General features: G+C 47.5%; 3 protein-coding genes across 6 annotated transcripts in view; 2 read left to right on the top strand and 1 right to left on the bottom strand.

The window, feature by feature from the left end:
* Window positions 1-1,881, top strand: part of LOC149347118 (uncharacterized) — a 36,045-nt gene extending 34,164 nt beyond the window's left edge. For both annotated transcript variants that reach the window (XM_089586886.1, XM_089586884.1), the window contains exon 4: window positions 1,426-1,881. The gene's annotated coding sequence lies outside the window, so the exon portion shown is untranslated. The remainder of the gene's footprint in view (window positions 1-1,425) is intronic.
* Window positions 1-4,877, bottom strand: part of LOC149347117 (galactokinase-like) — a 20,319-nt gene extending 15,442 nt beyond the window's left edge. For both annotated transcript variants that reach the window (XM_089586880.1, XM_089586879.1), the window contains exons 1-3: window positions 4,565-4,877; window positions 3,173-3,353; window positions 1,421-1,553 (exon numbers count right to left, since the gene is read on the bottom strand). In XM_089586880.1, coding sequence (XP_089443006.1) covers window positions 1,421-1,553; window positions 3,173-3,353; window positions 4,565-4,738 — 488 coding nt within the window. In that variant the 5' untranslated portion in view covers window positions 4,739-4,877. The remainder of the gene's footprint in view (window positions 1-1,420; window positions 1,554-3,172; window positions 3,354-4,564) is intronic.
* Window positions 3,194-20,364, top strand: mge (translocase of outer mitochondrial membrane 22 homolog mge). Of its 2 annotated transcripts, none has more exons than XM_089586882.1 (4): window positions 3,194-5,932; window positions 9,246-9,485; window positions 14,394-14,476; window positions 18,517-20,364. In XM_089586882.1, exons 1-4 carry the CDS (start codon window positions 5,777-5,779, stop codon window positions 18,518-18,520), a joined length of 483 nt encoding a protein of 160 aa, XP_089443008.1. In that variant the 5' UTR covers window positions 3,194-5,776; the 3' UTR covers window positions 18,521-20,364. The 2 variants fall into 2 exon arrangements, with proteins under 2 accessions (XP_089443008.1, XP_089443007.1); XM_089586881.1 differs by having other exon boundaries at window positions 3,952-5,932; window positions 18,514-20,364.

The raw sequence follows: 20,364 nt of genomic DNA, 5'->3' as shown, positions 1-20,364 counted from the left end.
TGGGCCTTGTGCGGCCCAGGTTGCTCTTCCACAGGATCAGTCACTAAATAAACTGTCACCTGCCACGGAGGGCAGTTTACTCATTTTCCGTCCGGCAGGTTGTGATGACACCGCATGGTCACATGACCTAGGTGGCCCACCTGCCTCCTAGGCTGCTCTCTGGGCACCACCTGCCCGAGCCATGCTCGCAACTTTTTGCTCACAACGCCGAGAGATTTTCTGGGGAATGGCTTTTAACAGCTGGGGCAGCTTTTAACGTTGTGGTAGCTTTTAAGGCAACAGCATTAAAAGCTGCCACAAGCTGCCATAAAAGAGCTGTTTCTGGAAGTTGCCTAAAGCTTATGTCCACTGATGCCCACCAGAAGACAGAGGCCTGTTCCATTTATCTTCAATTAGCCTTGTCCAGTGCCATTTGCAATGATCGGACAGCAACAGGGGCAACAGGGACCAGGCTTATGTAGCTATGAAACTAAGATAAAAAACCCCCGTTAATTGGAACACCTCAGGTAACCATAACGTTTTGTCACACAACCCCCCTGGTCGTACATGCACATGAGTTTGTGGCCGAGTGTCTTTATCAACAAATGCGTACGTGTGCTCAGTGCAGCCCTTCTGGGTGCATGTTCAAGAATGCGAGACTTGCATATAAACCCCCAGTCTTTAAGAAGAGAAGCTGCAAGGAAAAGTCGGCAAGCACCTTGGTTATGAGAAAAAGCAGAAGTAGCTGCAGTTGTTGCAGTACTGAATATGTGTTCAGAAATGATGATAACCTAAATTAAATTATGATGCTATGAAGGCAGATAACAGTGTTTATCACACTGGAACAGTTTGCTGCTTCATTCTGATAACGAGCACTTGTCTTTAACCTTGTGCACAGTGTGGTTTGGCTTTCCCTTGTGGACACTGTGACTTAACTGTGAAACATTCTTCCTCATGACAGGGCTTTGATGTTGGCTGCTGAAAGTTCTACCAGTTTACTAACCAATAAAACATAGTGCAGCTATTCATAACAATGGGCAGTGAGCAGCTACTCCACATCCTGCAACCAGCTATTTATACTGCATGCAACTAGTGCTCCGATTATGTAAATTAGTCTCTCTGAGTATGTGCTACAAGAGTTTTATTTTAAAATATCCAAAAAACAAAGACACCTAAGCCATTAGCCTTTAGGGGACTCTTGCCTTATGGGACCATGGTGGGCAGAACTTTTCCATTTTCTTAAGTGACACAGGTGAAACAATGACTGACGGACCCACTGTAAGGCTAATCCCACCTGCACAAAAACTACACCACCACCTCAGACAACTTACAAAGTGTCCTATAGTACCAGTTGTATAAATCTGGAGCGTTTTTTGATCCAATTGCCATGGATAAAAAATTATGCTTTGCACAGCTGCAGACACATGTGCTGCCTCCTTACTCCAGTTGCTGTGGTTCCAGCAGAGCCCTGAGAAAGCTGAACGTGGCCACCTCCAGAGCAGCAGAGCTGGACAGGCCTGCTCCCGGGGGCACTGAGCTGACCACCACCGCATTGAAGCCACTCCGTATCGGCCCTGGACACAACACACACCGTCACAAAGCGGCACTGGCAACAGGGGGACCAGAGGCACACATTTCGATGAACTGCCAGCAGCAAATGGAACGCAAATAAGAAAACTGAGATGTAACCACAAAAACGAGAAGACCTTAGTTGAGGGAGGCTGAATAGCAGCGTAGTTCATTTGCACTTCAACATGTAAAGACTTTACTTTGGAAGTGTTTGTTAAAAAGTCACTTCTGTGTTTCCTTTTCAGCAGATGATATTTTTGTGCTGTTGCATTTCATTTGATGCTGCTGGTTCATGAAGCATACAATGTTCGGGCAATGAATATATTAGATCAATCCAGCTTTTCTTCTTTTACCATTGCATCATTACCATCCCATACGAACTAATGTATATGATGAAAAATACCATTATATCAACCACTATATAACATCATACAACCCTAACAGAACTGGGCCATGTAGAGAAAAATATTAGGAAGTCTCTCCTCGCAGAACAACATAGTGCATGTGTTTCAGTCTCGTACAACAGGTACAAAGATATACAATTCAGCTCAATGAAGAGCAAAAGATTCAGTGACTCTTCTATTCCAGGCATTGCTTTCGTTGTCCGCAGATGTTCTTTCAATTCAAGGGGCTTTCAGCTGGCTGCTAGGTGTAGCATTCAATGGGCGTACTGATTGTGGCCTTCCAATGCCATAGAAACAAGTGCTCCGTGCAGAGTATAACCACGCTGTAACTAAAGTGATACCAATGCCAGCTGAGCTGCTGTGAGCTGTTAGTGCCGCGAAATTTATGGCATATCTTTGGCATCTCGTCGAACTAGTCGTGAAAAGGGGGCTAATAAAGGTGAATTTCAGTCATGGTGACACTGAGCTGTGCCCCAAAGCAGTTGAGTACAAAATAAGAAATAAAAAAAAATCTGGCAGTAACATATCACTGTTTTTATGAACCATATGCATAATGTCATAATCGTTATGCCGGATGTAGTATACCGGCACGACTAGCTGACCTCACCCTTAGCTAAGCTAACATAACCACGCTGAACCAAACAAACCACTTCTCTTACACCAAAATCTCGGGCACCAAGGTTTCTACTCTGATACATGATACCAGCAGTTTGTTGAGCGCAAAAGGAACACAAGTGACTTCAATTAAGGCACATTTGTTATGAAAGAATGCATCTCAATGCTCATGAAGCATAGTGAAGGTGGTTCAGACACTTTGAAGTCTACCCTCTGGAAACGTATTCCAAGAGGGTACTTGTCTGGGCTAGTCGGTACATTTCGCAGAAAAAGGCACAGCGCAAAAAAGACACGACTTAAGAAGCGGACAGACACAGGCACTGACTTTAACGATTTATGATTCTTATTGCTATGATTTTTATTGCCTTCGTTCTTTCTTCCTGTTTTGTTGATGCACTCAATGAGTGATGCAATGCCACGTGTTTATTGTGCTTAGCTAGGTTCTTCTATTTATTGCGCCATCATAGCAATAAAAATCATCAGTCGCAAGTCAGCACCTGTGTCTGTCCGCTTCTTTAGTCATGTCTTTTTTGCGCTGTGCCTTTTCCTGCCTCTGAAACAAATACGCGATGTGAGAGATGGTCTTCAGGGTTCCTTCAACGCACCAGGAAAGTGAGCAACAACACCCCGGACATAGTTGCTCCACGACGGCTCGCCAGGCTTCAGGGGTTGCCCTTCCGACGGCAGTGAAAAGCTCGCCGGCTCGGGGTAGTTTAGGCTGCGCACGTTGCAGATGGTGCTTCCTTCAACAGCGGACCCAACAAGCACAGTGTACATCGGCAGAGTCTGCAGATAATGTGAAAGCACATGGCAAGAAAGAAAAAAGACTGAAATCAACATCCACCCGAGCACAGCCATGCAGCAACAGTTTTAATAATAACTGTAATTACTAATAATTCCAATTATTTCATTGCAGGAAATCCGCTCCAACCTATTGAGCACATTGTATTTGAATAATGCATACTCAAGATGGCTGAATTTGCCTTGCACAGCACAATTCAATCAACTCAAACCAAATTAAACCAACTGAAAGAAAAAGCATTGTAGTAGTACCATTCACAAAGCTATGAAAGAGAAACTTGACAACTTGTGATGGAGCAGCTGAGCTGGTCACTATTTGTATTTCAGAAGTTAAATGTATTAAGGCTATGACAGAAGCAAAAACGCCTGTGAATGATAAAAGATAACATTTCTACAAGGGGCGAAAGCAAGATATTAAATAGAAGTTACCATCAGCATAGCACATGGATGACATCACTACATACTTAAAGAGTTCATTGCAGCAATACGCTCTTTACTGAGAGCAAAATTGTGAAACGCCCATTTGTCATTGGTGCTTGATAGTAATGGAAGTATATTGTGGATGAGAGAGCTTGGATGAGAGAACTGTGGATGAGAGAACTGAAATACAGTTGAACCTCGTTACAACGAAGTTGAAGGGGCCCGGTGATTAATTTGTTATAGCCGTATTTTCGTGTTGACCGAGCTTACAAGGGGAATTATTCTTCTTTCATTATATCCATTAATTTATTTCACTATAAACCGTTTTGTTATGACGAGGTTTGACTGATATCAATGCTACAGTGTTTATCTCTTTTGGGTCATGGCACATGTTGTACTAGAGAATTATGCCCGAATGAGAGGTACGTGCAGTAAAAAGCTAAAATGCAGCTGGTAATATATGTGATATACTATATATGCAGACATACACACTTTAAGAATGACACCACATAAGTTAATACAGCCAATAGATTCCTTGGACTAATTGTGCTCATGATTTGGAGCGAAAACCACGTTAAACAGGTAATGAGAAACATATCATTAACAGCTCATATGAGTTGGCTTTAATTATTTGTGTCTCAGGATGAGCACTGACCCAAACCGCGCGCAGTGCGCGCCCATCCGAAGAGAGAGTATTTATTGAACTCATACACAGGCACGCACATAAAAATGAGCAATCCTTTCAGCAGCAAGTGCGTGCGTGTTAATTCACTCACGCATGGCAGGACCAAGCCGTCGCAGTAGTCAACGTGCTCGCCGATCAGGTTGACGCGACCCGGCGCGCATCCGTAATGAGTGGGCTGGCAGCCGAACTCCTCGCGAAACTTGTCCGCCGCTCGCGCCGCGAGCTCGGACACGCTCGGATACTCCGACGCCGCTTCCGACGCCATGATCGAGACTACGGGCTCGGAGCGCGAGAGCCTGAGAGCAAAGCGCGGAACCTATACAGCAGTCTTCGCGTATCTACGCCCGCTGATCGTTCGCGAGAAGCACTTGAGACATGCGCGCGCACCACTCGAGGGGAGCAATATCAGGACCCCCGTGACGAGCAGCTGCCAACCGCTCCTGCGAAAGGGGACAAGGTTTCTCTTCTTTGCTCGCGCCCGTCTCCGGCGCTGCAGCATTCCAGCTGTGTTGCGGAAGCTCGGTCAGGACGCCGCGCCGGGATTTTCGAACGCTCATTACGCTCGGCGTGGTTTCGGCGCGATTCCGGCGTTCGCATAATTCACACGTGTTCGTGCACGGTTTAGGGTGTAAAAAGCGCGCGGGATCAGGCCAGCTGGGAAGCTGCTGATGCGGTTTTTTGTCGGGCTGTTCACTATGACGTTGTTTATTTTGGCCGCTACTCGTGAGCGTTTCACGTTCACTTCGATCACGCTTGTGTCTGGTGAACGATACTTTGATTTCCGCGCTAAGAAAGTATTTCAGAAACTTGTCAAGCCGGTGCGGCTGCCAAAATGACACCAAACATTTGCTTCCCTGGATTTCGTAGAAAATATTGTTGCGTCCAGTCACCCAGATCGCCCCGTACGCGTAGAGGCTCTGATGTTCCGTACTCTTGCATTTATTGTTCCGTTTGTGAGTGCGTTATTTCAAATTCCTTAATTTGCAACTGATTGCAAAGGTAGCGAGTGTCGTGGTTTTGATGGTTTCGTTTTCGTCGACTCGGCCGGCTCAGCTCGGCTTCGACGCGTCTTGGCTTGGCTTGCATCTTTTCCGTTTGGTCCGCGTGCTTGCTGCGGACACCGAGAGCGAAACGCGTGTTGGCGGCGGTGTGCGTAGTCCTAACACCGTTTGCGAGTTCCTGACCGTTGCTAGACCTGTGGACACCGGGTCGTAGCCGGCAGATTGCACGACCTTCGACAGTCCTCGAACTTTGACCCTCATAAAGAGCGCAGTGCGTTCGCCGGACCGGGTCGGCGGAGGGCATGCCAGCGGACGAAGGGGACAGCGGGATAGACGCCACGAGTTTGCCGGAGAGTCGCGAAACGTCGCCAAAAATGTCCAAGCGGGACCTGGATGTCGCCGCGCCGTCGACGAGCAGCACGACTGAGGGCGGGCCCAGCGTCGATGATGACGATTTGGTAAGTTACGACCCTTTGGCGGCACGCCGCTTCTACGTGCTACGGTCTCATTATCCGTGGTTAATACCCCGCTTGCCAGAAATTTTACGCCCGTCTCTGTAAATCACTGGACGCGTACCTAATGCGTCATCTAAAGGCTTCACGAAGCACTACCATACATGTCACCGTGACGACCGGTAGTTTTGTAACAGGTGCATGCATGAGCGACTCGCATATATCCGACCGGCTTTCATAACCGCTATGTGACCGTCATGCGGAAAAGCGTCCTCAAGCTCATTTGCCTGTCTCAGCATGATAATCTGACGAAAGCGAATAGGTAATTTTTCCGTAATACAGCAAAGGAGGTAGAACGAATTAGTAGTCGCAACGTTAAAGCACTTCGATGGAGATACGGAAAGTCTGTATGCGAAAGCAGCATTACACTGACGTTCTTTTATCTTGTAGCCTGAGACCGCCTGGCATTTGTGAAACACGGGGGACGCGTACGCGGATGGTAGGGGTGCGTGCCAATAAGGTAGACTGCTCTTATCACGAATAATCTGTAGTGGCGGCTAGTGAATTCATTGGCGCAAGATTTGGCACCTGAGCTTCATGGTGGTGCGCCAAGAAAGAGTGTTTACGCTAGACTGTACTGACTTGCTTGTTTTTACGAGATGAGTATCTGGTTCGTGCCAGTTTTCCTAATGAGTCTTATCATGGGGCTGCATTATGGAGCGGCCTCAAAGTTTATTGCAACGGCCACTGCTGTGAATGCAAGCTTCTCCTTTGATGCCTGCTCATAGCTCGTGTGTGGCCTTGGAAAAACGAGGAGCATGTGGTAATTGTGCATACTGCATGGAACTGATATTTCCTGATGTGCCATATCTGTTAAGTGAAATGTAATTCTATCCGGCTGACTAATGTGATGTGAAGTACGCAGTTTTAACTGTGAATTTGCATAGGAAGATACCCTAGGAAGCTTTTCTCATTTTAAATGTATGCTTCGGCTTCCAGATAGGAATACTTTGCATATTAGAGCACTTATGAGTCTTAAGTGCTGTTTTCTATGATTGCTCACATTACTGACTGCTGTTAAAAAGTCCTCACTACACCTGGTGCTGATAAAGTGTGTAATGAATGTCTAATAAACAAATTTAATCAGTAAGGATTGGATTGTGGAGATCAGTGTCCCAAAGTAACCCTGGCTAAGAGCGACGCTGTAGGGCTCTGGATAATTTTGGACCACCTGATGTTCTGTAACGTTCACAGACATCGCACAGTACACACGACTCTAGTATTTCGCCTCCATCGATATACAACCACTGTGGCCGGGATTCAACCTATGTCTTTTGGGTCAGCAGCCGAGCACGATAACCACTGAGCCACCGCGGCGGCTTTCACCTGTCAGGCTATCGGCATCTCGACCATCCATATACGCGTCTGATGTATTTCACAAATGTCTGGCTGTCTCAGGTTACAAGTTCCCTAACTGCAAGGAGACTGAAACCAAGTTTCTGCCAACAGATAGAGTAAGCTGCCCTGTAGCTAGGAAGGTGTGCTTCTGTAGGTACTTTGCTACCCTGGATGTCAACTACTGTCTTGTGGAGAGTTAGTAGTTTAGTGTTGGTTATGAATAGCAGGCTTCCTTCAGCATTTTGGATTGCCTTCTTCAACAGCGCATATTATCACTTTCATTTCATTTGCGTGCAGAGTACATGCTTCTTTCTTAGTCCTGCATAAACAGGCCAGATCCGGTCCACTCGGTTACTCTGAAGCCAGAACCTTGTTTTATAGATAAATAAACCTTTAAGACTACTTACCTGTGTTACCAACTATGGTTCAGTGCTTGTGGTATTTCTAACTAGTGTGAAATCTGAAGGTTTGGTCCAGGCTTGTGGATTTTGAGTGATGGTGAAATGTGAAAGCCCTGTTCGTTGTAGTGACATTTTGGTGCGCATCAATCATCCCCAAGCAGTTGGGATTAACCCATAGCCCTCCACCATAGCAGGCCTCGATAACTCAAGGCTCAGGTGTAGTTAGTAAAAATCATTATTTTTACTACTTGATCTGCTGGATGCAGTTGACCAACTTTGGTGTTCTGATGCAATGAAACTGATGTCTCACTGACACAAGCATCACCCCCCCCCCCCCCCCCCCCTTCCCTCCTTTGTTTTGCTTGTTTTGAGCAGCTCTGACAGTGGGTGTGATGTTCACAAACGCCCGTGTACTGTCGGGGACAAAAGTCCCCATTACGTGCGAAAAGTGATTTTGGAGTATCGGATTTAAGTTCTCCAACGGTTGGCTGATTTCGCTACCACACATTAAAGCTCGAGAGTGCGACTTTCATCCCAAAAGTGTGGTGTAGTTCCACCAATGTATAAGGAAGTTAGTTTTTAGTTGTGGCTCATGCGTTCTGGAGGCTTCTGTCTCAGTTAATACTAGGATTACATTGTATGTCATGGTTTAGTTCAGGTGCTCGTAGTAATTCTGGGGAGTCTCCCACGTAGTGTGCTTCATACCCTTCATACAGTCAGGTCAGCGCCCTCACTCAGGAGTGCGCTCTTTTTTGCTTCAAAGCCGCCACGGTGGCTCAGTGGTTATGGTGGCCGGCGGCTGACCCTTAAAGACGCTGGTTCGATCCCGGCCACGGCGATCGAATTTCTATGCAGGTGAAATTCTGGAGGCCCGTCTACTGTGCAATGTCAGTGCTCATTAAAGAACACCAGGTGGTCGAAATTTCCAGAGCCCTCCACTACGGCGTCCCTCATAGCCTGAGTCACTTTGGGACGTTCAACCCCCATAAACCAAACCTTTTTGCTTCACTTAAATTAGCACGTGTGTGAGTGAGGTTATGTGAGTGTCAGGGAATAGCCTTGGAAAAGGCAATCTTTCAGAACACTGTGAGGAATGTAAACCAGATATACACATGCCGAAGTTCGGTGAATGCCAGGTGATTAACAAAAGCAGGAAACAGTTAACATGGGAGATTATTGAAGCGAGATGAATAAAAAAAACCTGGAAGGTAAGTGTGTAAGCATCCCGTCTGTATCTCTATCAGAGAAAGAGGTGGTTTTTCTTGATGGCTCGAACAAAATGTGAAATGTGTGTGATAGGCTTGTGGGACGAAGTTTTGATGCTCTTGCAGTACTTAAAAACTGTTTGTGCATTGAATGAAGATTCAGTTGAAAGCTAGTGCATGTGTTGTCGTCTTCGTTGTGTCCTTGTCTCGAGGGCTACAGTTTTTCATCGTGAGCAACCAACTCGCCTAAACATCCACCCTGACCAAAGGATGCATTGACTTATTTTCCTTCTCGTTGCGTCACCCGACTGACAGGACCTGGACGAGACGCTGTCCGAGCGGCTGTGGGGTCTGACCGAGATGTTCCACCCCAAGGTGCGCAAGGGGGCCTGCGACCTGCTCCACTTCTCAATGGGCTCGGTCCAGGGCCTGTACGGCTTTGGCCGCTCGGCCCTGTGGGTGATCTTCGCCTCGTCGGCCATCCTCTTTGCGCCCGTCATCTTCGAGCTGGAGCGGCTACAAATGGAGGAGATGAACCGGCAGCAACAGCGACAGGTGAGGACACCCGCCGCTGTCTCTTGTCACTGGGGGGACACTCTCATTTGACCTTTAGCAGAGGGGGGGGGGGGTTCATATAAGGGAGTGTTACACAGTTTGTGGAGTGTGACACTACAGCGATACACACGGCTTTCCTCTTAGCTCCTTCGTTTATATGATGAATGGCACATAGCTGAGAAAACTGTCGGTGCTACTGGGGGTGTCGGTTGTCTATGCACGCAGTAGGCACATTTACAAGCGCAGGCGCTCTTCAGAGCCGTTGTGCTGCAGTCACTGAGTGAAGCTGGCAGCAAGGCAACATTTGCATGCTGCTGCTAAGCTACATAATACAAACGAGTAACTTAACATGATTGGGAAGAATTGCAGTCTCTGCCTTGGGAATGCACTGTTGGGGACAAGCTAACCTGAAACGACCGGGCGACAACCAGAAACTACAATGGTGCACCATGCAGCTACGAGAACATGAACTGATGAGGAGATAGTAAACACTGACATAAGAATGCAGACCGATTTGCTTGGATCTGCATATTTGGGGTTATGCAAGCCAGAGGGCATCTCGTTGTTGTACTGGTTGTGCTATTCCTGCAGTTTGTCCGTGTGCTTTCTACTATAATAGGATACAACGTTTTAACAAAAAGTGGCAGTTGGTAACAGTGGGCCCGAAAGGGTGTTGTATTGGTCAAATGTTTAGGGTCAGCCGAGCTCAGCCATATGACTACAAAGGAAAGCTAAACAGCTTTCTCAGAAACTTCGTAGTCAAAGAAAAATTCATCCCGGTTTGGGGTTCGAACCTGGGACCACCGCTTCACCGGAGCAGTCGCTCTACCGACTGAGCTAACCGGGATGGCTAGCTTATGGTAGGGCGAGAGCGAATTGATCAACAACTCGAAGTGGGACACTGTTGATCGAATGTTTTAGGGGAACCCTAAGGTGGAGTAGATTTGTATTAAGGGAGTGAAAAAGTTCTCTGCATATCTTAGCTACAGAGGAAAGCTTTCCTTTGTAGCCATATGGCTGCACTTGGGTGGATGTCAGGGAGTAATTACTCCCTTATTAGGGTGTTGTATTACTCCACTGACCAATCAGTACAGTAAATGTAAATCAGCTTTCCATCATCTGTGTTACTATTGAAACAGTTTAAAATGTGACTCAGTTTGTATACCGTATTTACACGATTGTAAGTCGACCCATTTTTCAAAATTTGAAAATCCGAAGTGGGGGGGTCGACTTACAATCGAAACCAAAGCATCGCACTATAAATAAAGGCGAGGCAAACGAGACAAGCGTGGTTGCATTTTTTGCTGCGCGGCTCCGTCGCATCGTTCTTGCCTTGAGCAGCTATGTCAACGCGCAGAACCGGCACCCCCGCCCCGCGCGAGGCGGCCCGCTGATGGTGGCTGTTGATAAGCAGCAAACCAGCACCAACCCACTCCCGACACGTGGCCGCAGATTGCGTATGCTGATAAGCGGCGGCAGCCCGATAACGCCTTCACGTTCTACTATAGAGGCTAGAAGGTTTGACTAGTGTCGTGAACGCGCCAGCGGAGAGGAAATGATTTGCAATGACGGCTCACAGATGGCGCTGCCGCTAGCAGGTGTGTTGCGCGCGCGCTCGGCAGCAATGCCGGGAAACGCGCTTCGCTGCGCGCATCTCGCTGTAACGGCTGCGATATTCGTCCGGCGAAAGCATAAAACATAATACGAGTGTCGATATATGTTCTGCGGTGCATGCGGCGTCGGTCAGCAGCGGTATTCTCAGCAAACCACTTTCGAAGCTACTGCTTCAGGTGGACACAGAGTGTTGAAGCCGCGAGCAGTTATATTTTTGTTTTTTTATGCTTTGGTTGACCCATTTTCGCGGAAAAAGAAACAAAGAAAAGCTGCGCAAGAAGACAGCGACGAAGGGAAAGGAACGAGCACAACACGACATGCGCAAAAGCAAGAAAGGCTCGTCATCCAATTAAGAGATTGAGCTTGTCTCGTATAACGACCGAGCGAAATTCGAGCCTCACGTGTGGAAGGCACCACTCGCGGATGGTCGTTACAGCCCTAAATGCGATAATGTAATCACATAAATAAGGGAACAGAACACATTAACGCAATGTTTGTTTACAGGAACATTTCACTGATGCAGTTTCACTGGCACCGCCTCAGTTTGAGCAGATTTTGCTTCTCGCGATTGGACGCCTTATCTTTGCTCATTACCTTAGTAAAAAAAATGCCACCTCGTCAATACATATAACTTAATCACATCCCTTGTAAGAGTGCGGGAGTGCTCGCTGCAGCCAACTTCTTGGAGTTCATGCCCTTGTAGAAAATGAAAAAAGACATCATGCTACAAGCATGCAGCTCGATCGTTTCTGCTGAAAAAGGCACTGAATGCATTTTCTAGTGTAGTTATTAACACTTCAATGCGTTTTGAAGCGTTCAAGAGACCTCCATGGTCAGCCTGCCTCGTCAGTGAGGCATTCTCATTTTTATCAGCCTGTAGGGGCAAAATAGCCAAGGCAGATGCACATGCGCGGGGCATATAGTAATATTTTCAGTGATTTCCTGACAACGCAGCCAGTGACATATAAAAAATGAATCGGCTGTCGCTTTTCTTTTCTACACTGCAGCCATTATGGTCAAACATGCTGTCCTGCTCTTGCAGCACTGCTGAAGCATGTGCGAGATTTACCCCGTCCAAGAGAGGCTTATCTCTGCCACCTTTTCTTTCCTGCTGCAGAAGAGAACTCACGACCTCAGCTGGGGAATTTCCATCCCTTGGCGACTTTGTTGTAGAAGGCAAGGTTATTTACTGTAAGCAAAAACTGCTCTGGAGAGGGGTGGTCATTCCAGCATGATTGTCTTACAATTCCATAAATTCTCTAATTTGTCTTGGCTCAAATTAGCTGTCAGGAGATATTTGTATTTTATAGTGATGACACGTCGCATAATTCACAAGTGACAGTGTGCTTTTCAGCGTCACACGAAGTACGAGGGCAGTCCCTGCACTGAGAAATACATCGCCGTGCTGAGCGGCGTGCCGTTCCCATTCATTCAAAAAGGCTAGAAATTCTTCTAGAAAGCTCGCACTTGCTGACTCTGGGCGAAGCCCTTTGGAGGGCACCCTTGATGTCATGACAAATATCAAGCGTTCCAAGGGCTTCACAAATACGGAAAATTTTGTCTAGCTTATCCTTGTAAAAAAAAAAAGTCCTTTCAAAACCTCATCACTGAACTGCTGGAAGGCTAAGTAGACACGCATTAAATGCGTTGTCATTGTTGAATCGCTGCGCACAAACATGCCAGGCAATCAGGGGCGAAGTGAGCGAAGCAGAAACGCACGAGAAAGACGCCCTTTCACTCGACGAGCGACACGGGGAGCTGCGGCGGCGGCATCGGTCTTCTCGGCTCGCCTAACTCGCCTGCCGCGAACAGCGCCACCTACGCTAGCATCGAAACAGGTTTCGGCGCGGCGGCTGGCGAGGGCGCCTGCTCACGACACTAGTCAAACCTTCTAGCCTCTATAGTTCTACTCTTATTTTTTTTTTGTTTACTTTCAACCGCGCACTCGGCGCCGAAGGGAGCGTCGGTAGTTGATGGAAGGGCTGCTGTTCCAATTGTGGCGGCACCCCCCTCCGAACCGCAGCGGCAGCAGGGAGTGTCGGTAGCCGACGGAAGAGCCGACGCCGCTCGCGCGTAATTTCTCTCTGGCTCTGACGCATTCGACTACTGCCGGCCGCGTTTCACAAGTTTTTAATGTAGTGCTTCGTCATTCGTTATTTGTGCTCCAGGTCTGATAAGCGACAGGCGCTCGTTCGCGGCTACATTCAAGATGTCTGTCATTCTTTATGCCGAAGAAACGAACTGCGCGCCGGGCCGCAAGTTCGACCTTCGCACTGAGTGATACAGGAGTGGCAGCTACAACGAGGCAAAATTTTCAGCTGTTCCTCGCGATGTCATGATGTGGCTTTTTGCGAAGTGCAGGATTTCACTGCATGACGATGTTAGAACAACGAGCTGTGGGACTGCAGCAGCGATGACGACATGACGACGGCAGCGATAGCGAGGACGATGGCGCAAGTGTGGACGAGTAGCCCAGTGACTAAGACATTTTTGTTTTGAAATGTGCCCACGGGCACTCCCGCGTGCGGCAGCCGATAGCGGCTGGTGATCGGCGGAGGCCACAGGATAGTACTGTCGCGTTCTAGTTCTACTAATAAAGGCCAAGTTTAAATGACCTCAAGTTTTTTTTTTTTTTTCACAATTGTGATGTGGGGGGGTCGACTTACATTCGAGTCGACTTACAATCGTGTAAATACGGTAGTAGCTTGTGCTAAATGTAGCACAGTTTGGATCGTAATGTGAAGAGAGAGAGGAATGCTGGTGTGCCTCCTCCACTAGGGCATCTCTTTCTTTTTTCACTCCCTCCTTTATCCCTTCCCTTATGGCGCGGCTCGGGTAACCACAGCAACAAGTGAGACAGTTACTGCGTCATTTCCTTTCCTGGAAACCATTTTTTTCTTTCGGGTCAGTAGCCAAGCGACATAGCTATTAAGCCACCATGGTGGCCAAAGGTACGCTATCGACACACGCCAACTTCCATTTCTCCTCTGTGTCCTTTGTATTTCTGAGATCTGCACATTCTACTTTGTCAAAAGTTTTGAGCCCTGAGGTAAGGGGGGGAGGTGCTTCTAAGCCATGCTGTGTGGCTCATTATGCATCCCCAGCGTTCCAGATCTATTGAAGGGAAGAACTCTGGTTCTCCCCTCTTCGATGTTTTGGTCTTCAATGAACATTACATTGCCACACTACACAGCTTCCCAGGCCTCTTAAACTTTTTACATGGGCTGTGCCTCATCGCATTTGTGTGTGCCTGTGTGTAGGCTCAACAGTGTTGTGATCTCTCTTGCCAACCAGATTTTGCTGGGACCAAGTGCGGCAGTCTCTGGTGGTGCGCCACCTGGCATGATGCCACCCATGAGTCCAGGACAGCCGCCACGGTAAGCGAAGCATGCAGCCGTTACCTGGTCGTTGGTAGCGAAGCTTTCTGCTACGATGTCGTAGGACAGCCACTGTGCATGTAAATATGGGGAAGAAAAGAGGTATGCGCTTTGAGCAAAACTTTTGTCAGGGCATCAGGTTTGTACTGCTTTATTTCAGGTCAGTCCATGCAGTCTTTGTTGACTAACCTCCTTCATCGAAAGGCTGTACATGTGTAGTATTTAGCAGTGCTGAAGGCTACAAAGGGGACTGATGTGTTGGAATGGGCACCCAGCTTTCATTTTCTTTTCATGTATAATGGGGGCACCCTTATCTGGGTTGTTCTCACGGTTTAAACAGTGCTGTTTTTGATCAAAACTGAGTGCATGTTTTGACTGCCGATTGGTGCCTACTGTAAACCAGCTTTTGTGAACGAATGTAACAGTTCAGCCGCGAATTGTACCTTGTAGCTGGGTATGACGGGGGTTGGCAGTGGCTTTGGTGTTCACTTGGCCAGAATAGTTAGTCTTCTTGAGTGCAGAGCTCAGAACTGTATCTGTACTTCTCTCGCTCGCTGCATCCAAACAGTCTCAGCCTCTCACAAAGATGTACGGTTGCCTTTAGTTTCTGCGACTTCGTTGTGCCGCGTTGTAGCTAATGAACGACAATCTGCAGCTGTGTGGCAGCAGGACTAGCCAAGCCCACTCAGTGGCAGTAGTGTGGAGAGAAAGCACGTGCATGCACTGCTTCATTATTGCCTTTGGCAACTGTATGAGGTGCAGATCTACATAATGCTGCAAGCCAGGCTAAGAACTAGCACAACTTTGGACCAGGACAACTGAGCACAGCTTTGTCGCCAAAGAAAGGGACACAACGGAACAGCTGTTCACTTTCAAACAAGAGTTATCACTGTTGGCTTCTTTCATAAGTCTTATTTCAAAGCAAGTTAGTGTTCTGACGTGGCTTTGTATTTGTCCCATTTGGCTGTGCTCAGTTTCTCTGGTCTAAAATGCACCGTGATGCTCTAAATCAGCACTCCTTAAAGGGGCTCTGCAATTCTTTCCGAGGAGAGCAAATCAACTTGCTCAGTCACTGCATTGTGTTCCGGCATTGTGTTCCGGAATATGTGTGGGCATGCAGGCATGCATGCTTCGGAAGTGTCTGTAGTCGAAGTTTTAGTGATCATTGTCAGGTGCATTGTATTTCGAGCAGTGCTTGTGAGAGGTATCTTTCCATAGAAACACGTCTTCGGTACCGTGAAGTGCGTTCAGTATTGCACATTTCTTGAAATCACAACCGGCGAGCTCCTAGGTAACGCTGGCCCAAGCGTCTGCGATCCAGCTGCACAGCATGTCTAGAGAGGCCCATGTCCGGCGGTAGTGAGTGCAGGCTCTCCCAACATAATCGAGACCATGTCGCAGCGCTTGATGCGGTGTGGATGCTTTCGGCAGCTACGGTTACTTTCCTTTTAAAAGCAGTCGAGTTATGCTTTTGCGGTCCCGATTCCACGTGAGATGCGATCGTCCTGGGTGTTGAAAGGCCAGGTAAGTGTAGTGAACATCGAAATCAAACCTACTGACCTTCGCCACTGCTAGATAGCACCTCCTCTTGCTGGAAGCATAATGGTGATGGCCCTTGATAACAAAACCAGAAGTGCAGATTTTGGCTGAAAATTGTTTGAATCCATATACAGTGAAACCTCGTTATAACGAACAGTTAAAAAAATCGGAAAATAGTTCGCTATATCAATAATTCGTAATATAAAATTTCGTACAAAATACATGCAAGAGCAGCAAAATTCAATCAAAGAAGACACAGCAACTTGGAGGGTGCTTACTTGGGTCATGTCCATTTATTTAGGCGCAAAGAACTGCGTTATCGCGGCCTGCTTTTTTGTGTTGATCGCGTTCCGTATCACGCCCTGTTCCACAGTTTGCAAACACTCAACAAGGGCAAACGCACTGCCCTCAGTAGCACTGCAGTGGTGGCGCAGTAAACCAAGGCACCAAGTGCTTCTTGTGAACTCGGAATGTTCTCATCGTCTGCGGGGTCAGCCTGAGCTTTGTCTGCGGGATGTTCAGAGACTTCCGCAGCGATTTCGACATCCGTCAGTACAGCCGTGGTCGCTGCGATATCGTCGCCGCCTGCAAAGTCATCAATAGTCATTGTTGCGGGCATGTCACCAACAAGACGCGAAAAATCTTTCCAGGCCTCATCGAGCTCGCGGAGCTCTACTTCTGCTTTGTCGGGATCGTCACCATCGTCACTTGATGCACGGGCCTCCGCCGGAACAAAACCTGCGTGCTGAAAGCAGTTGGCAATCGTTTCGCCTTTCACGTTGTCCCATGCCGCTTTGAGCATCTGGATTGCTCCCAGCAAGTCGATCTTTAAGTCCTGCTTCATACGAAGCCTCACGAGAAGAGTGTCAATCAGTCTCCTCTTTTAAACTGCCTTGAAGGCCCTGATGACGCCTTGATCTAAAGGCTGCAGCTTGGCCGTAGAGTTAGGCGGAAGAAAGCGGACTTCAATGTTATTGAATGCGACATCTGTGTTGTGTGCGGTACAGTCATCAACCAGGACGCACACTTTGTGACCCTCGCGCTCAAGCTCGCAGTCCCAAGCTTGTAGCCACTTCGCGAAAAATTCACGCGTCATCCAACATTTCTTGTTGGAAGCATACTCTACGGGGAGTTTGCGGCACCCTTTCATGCATCTTGGGGTTTTAAATCTTCCGATGACGAAGGGTCCCAGCTTCACAGTGCCGTCCATGTTGGCGGCAAGCAAAACAGTGATCCGGGCCTTTCCTTGCTTCCCGCCATGGCACGGCTCTCCACGCGCGTCAAGGGTATGCCTGGGTAGCATTTGCCACAATAGGCCCGTTTCGTCCGCATTAAAGATGTCCTTGGGCTGATATTTTGCAAAGATTTGTGGCCATTCCTCTTCCAACCACTTTTAGATGCTCTCGCAGTTAACCGTCTCACTTTCGCCAGAGATCGTTTTGCCTACGATGTCATAGCGTGCCTTGAACCTTTGCAGCCATCCGGAGCTGGCGACGAAGTTTTCAGCATTAAGGATACAGGCAAAGTCTTTTGCTTTTTGTTGAAGCATCGGTCCCGAAACCGGTATGTTTCGAGCTCTGATATCCAAAAACCATTTGTAGAGCACCTTCTCCACGTCGCTGAACGCAGGGGGCCAAAGACGCTGTGCACTTGTCCGTGTGGCCTTTTGTGCTTGTGTCTTTATGGCATCTTTCTTCTTCAAAATTGTACTCAAAGTGCTCCTTGGGATGCCAAATAAGTCCGCAAGAACGCACTTCTTTTCGCCGTTCTCCACACGCTGAATAATCTCGAGCTTGGTCTTTAACGTCAGCGCTGCTCTTCTTTTCGCGTTCACCGCCATCACAGCACTACGCACGCCCGCGCGCCACACTCGACATGGCCACCGACGCAGCCTCCACAAAACGCCACGACGACCACGCACGGCTAACACTAAAACGCAAAAGGACAAAAGCAACATTCCATCGCGCCGCTGCTGAAGTGGCGCTGTCAGCGTTTGGTAGATGCGAACGATTTCTTTGGCTGTCAACTCTCACTGCCAACGTGGCATCTGTGGCGCTGTCGGCGCCTGCGAGGTAGTCCGGAACGGTTGCTGCGCCGCCTAACACACTTGTAGTGCAACGAAGCTTGCCTCCTGAGGTAGTGCTTGGCGTCGCGAAGTTCGTTATATCCGTTTTATGCCGAACCGCGTTCGCTATAGGAAGTTAAAAATACATGTGTTTGATAAAAATATTTCGGAAGAGTTCGATATATTCAATAATTTGTTATATGCGTGTTCGTTATATCGAGGTTTGATTGTATAATACAAGGTTGAAATTTGACATGCTAAAATCTTGGGGAAAAAACTTTGTATTATACACGAGTTTTTACGGTGTTTTGTTGCTGCTCGAGGTTTAAAGACATTGTTAGTTTGAGTGAGCATTGAGAGCACATGCGTGACATTGGTACAGCTCGCAGCGCATGCTAATTACTGGCCTCGCTTGTTCTCCTTGTGACTCCAGTAGGTAAAGGCCTCGTGCAAGCGGATAGCAGCGGCAATGAATGACAGCGGCTCTTCGCGGAAGGTGCAAGGGTGAAGGTGTGCATCTCAAAAGAACTGGCCGCCACACATTTGCCCGCACTGCTTCGGTCATCGAGGCATTTTTGAATGCAACATTGTCCGCACATTTTTTTTTTTTAATGTTCTCGTGTGTTTGATAGACAGACTGCAGGGATGTGTTTGTTTTGTTTACCTTTGTCCCCTTCTAGTTCATCTCACAGTTGCACCAAGAGTATGGGTCAGCAGCAGCAGCTGCTGTAACTGTTCAAGATGTAAATACACCTTTTAGGCTGGTTAACACCATCGTTCATATGAAACTGTTTTTGTGAAACTCGCTGTTTGGGTGCCACTGGCTTTTCCTGGTTAGTTCGAACTTGGGCAGGGGTATTTTTTGGGGGGCTGTAGCATAGAGGGAGAGTTGTTTTATCCATCCACTTCAAGTCCATGTGGTTGAAAGCATGATAACTTGGTCTCAAAAGTGACAGGAGAGCAGGGTTGCTCAAATGCATGAGGGCACCTAGCAGATTAAAGGCGTGTTGAAGGTGACAAAAGGCTTCAGATTTATGATCAGTTAAGTAATGTTGCATTTGAGTAAGTATGGTACATTCACTGCCTTTGAAGTGCTAGAAGGCAGGGATACATTCACATTTCATAAACTTGACTCCCAGGTGCCTGAATAATTGTGTATCACAGTAGGCTCTAATTATGCTGAGAGTATGAACAAGCAGCAACATGCAGGAGGAAAGAAATAGCACAGGCACAAATGAAAATGCAAACTGCTTGAGGTAATAGCGTTCAGAGCACATGCGCCGAGTCTTCACAGTGCACTTGTAACCTAGGCATGAACAGCGTGTGCTAATGCAGTTTGTGGTGCAGGATTGCTGCCTTCCAATCTTGCCAGTAGTCTAAGGTTGTTCAAGGTAACTTCTACCTCCACTCTGAAGAAAGTGAAACACAAGCTTGCAACAGTATTCTACACGGCTATGAGTGTAACGTTTGTGTGCCATACATTCGGAACATTGTGCATGAGAATAAAGGAGATGCTGTTTTTCTGTACCACTTCTACACTCTGCCAACGGTTGCTCCGGAACATGCTCTATTATTATGTTGACATTCTCTGGTGGTTGCTTGTCATGCGTAGTCTGCGCATTTGAATGGAAGGCAGCTGTCTCTTAGCACAAGTATATCTGCCTCCAATGAAAGCTATGAATCCTCTTGATATGAGGTATGTGAGCTCGTAGGCTGGAGGTAGCCCACCAACTGCACATGTACTAACTGTTAAGCGGCTGTCAGCTTAGAACATTCTCACACCCATGGGAATGTTCTCGGGAAGGTTTACTGGTGTCCATAGGCAAATTGCACTAACAGTATCAAGCTACAGCACCACTAGCGTGGTCTTTAATGAGTTTATCAGTGGCGCATTGAATTCACGGCAATGGCTCTCTATGCATATTTCTATTCAGATTCTTCAGAAGCTGACAATGGACAGAGCTGCACCTAGTTGCACTGACTGGTGCACATACGCATAAGCAGAGTAATGCTGGTGCATAATGGAGTGCTTGCAGCACGCATACATGCTCAAGTGCTTGTCCACTATACCCCGCTGCACGTTCTCATGGGTTGCGTAAGTCAGGTGGCCTGTACATGAGGACTGACTGTTTTGGTGGTGTTACACGCTGTAGCCATGTGGCACTTGTGTTGTAGATACTTGCTGTGCTGGTGCTCAGTTGGGTCCATGTCAGGCACTTCAATGGTAACACAGTGTAGATGGTTTGTTTCTATAGGAAGTTGAAATAAACGTGATGACATCGCA

This window comes from Amblyomma mixtum, chromosome 4, assembly GCF_055824585.1.
Source record: "Amblyomma mixtum isolate Tamu chromosome 4, ASM5582458v1, whole genome shotgun sequence".
NCBI classification, from domain to species: Eukaryota; Metazoa; Arthropoda; class Arachnida; order Ixodida; family Ixodidae; genus Amblyomma; species Amblyomma mixtum.
Note: the sequence above shows the minus strand (reverse complement) of the source record. Positions and strands in the feature narration are given on the sequence as shown.

What these genes read in the sequence shown, in the direction of transcription:
- mge (XM_089586881.1), top strand. Translation starts at nt 5,777, where the DNA reads ATGCCAGCGGACGAAGGGGACAGCGGGATAGACGCCACGAGTTTGCCG. An exon ending in GCGTCGATGATGACGATTTG is followed by an intron (nt 5,933 to 9,245) that starts GTAAGTTACGAC and finishes CCCGACTGACAG; the next exon opens with GACCTGGACGAGACGCTGTC. An exon ending in ACCGGCAGCAACAGCGACAG is followed by an intron (nt 9,486 to 14,393) that starts GTGAGGACACCC and finishes CTTGCCAACCAG; the next exon opens with ATTTTGCTGGGACCAAGTGC.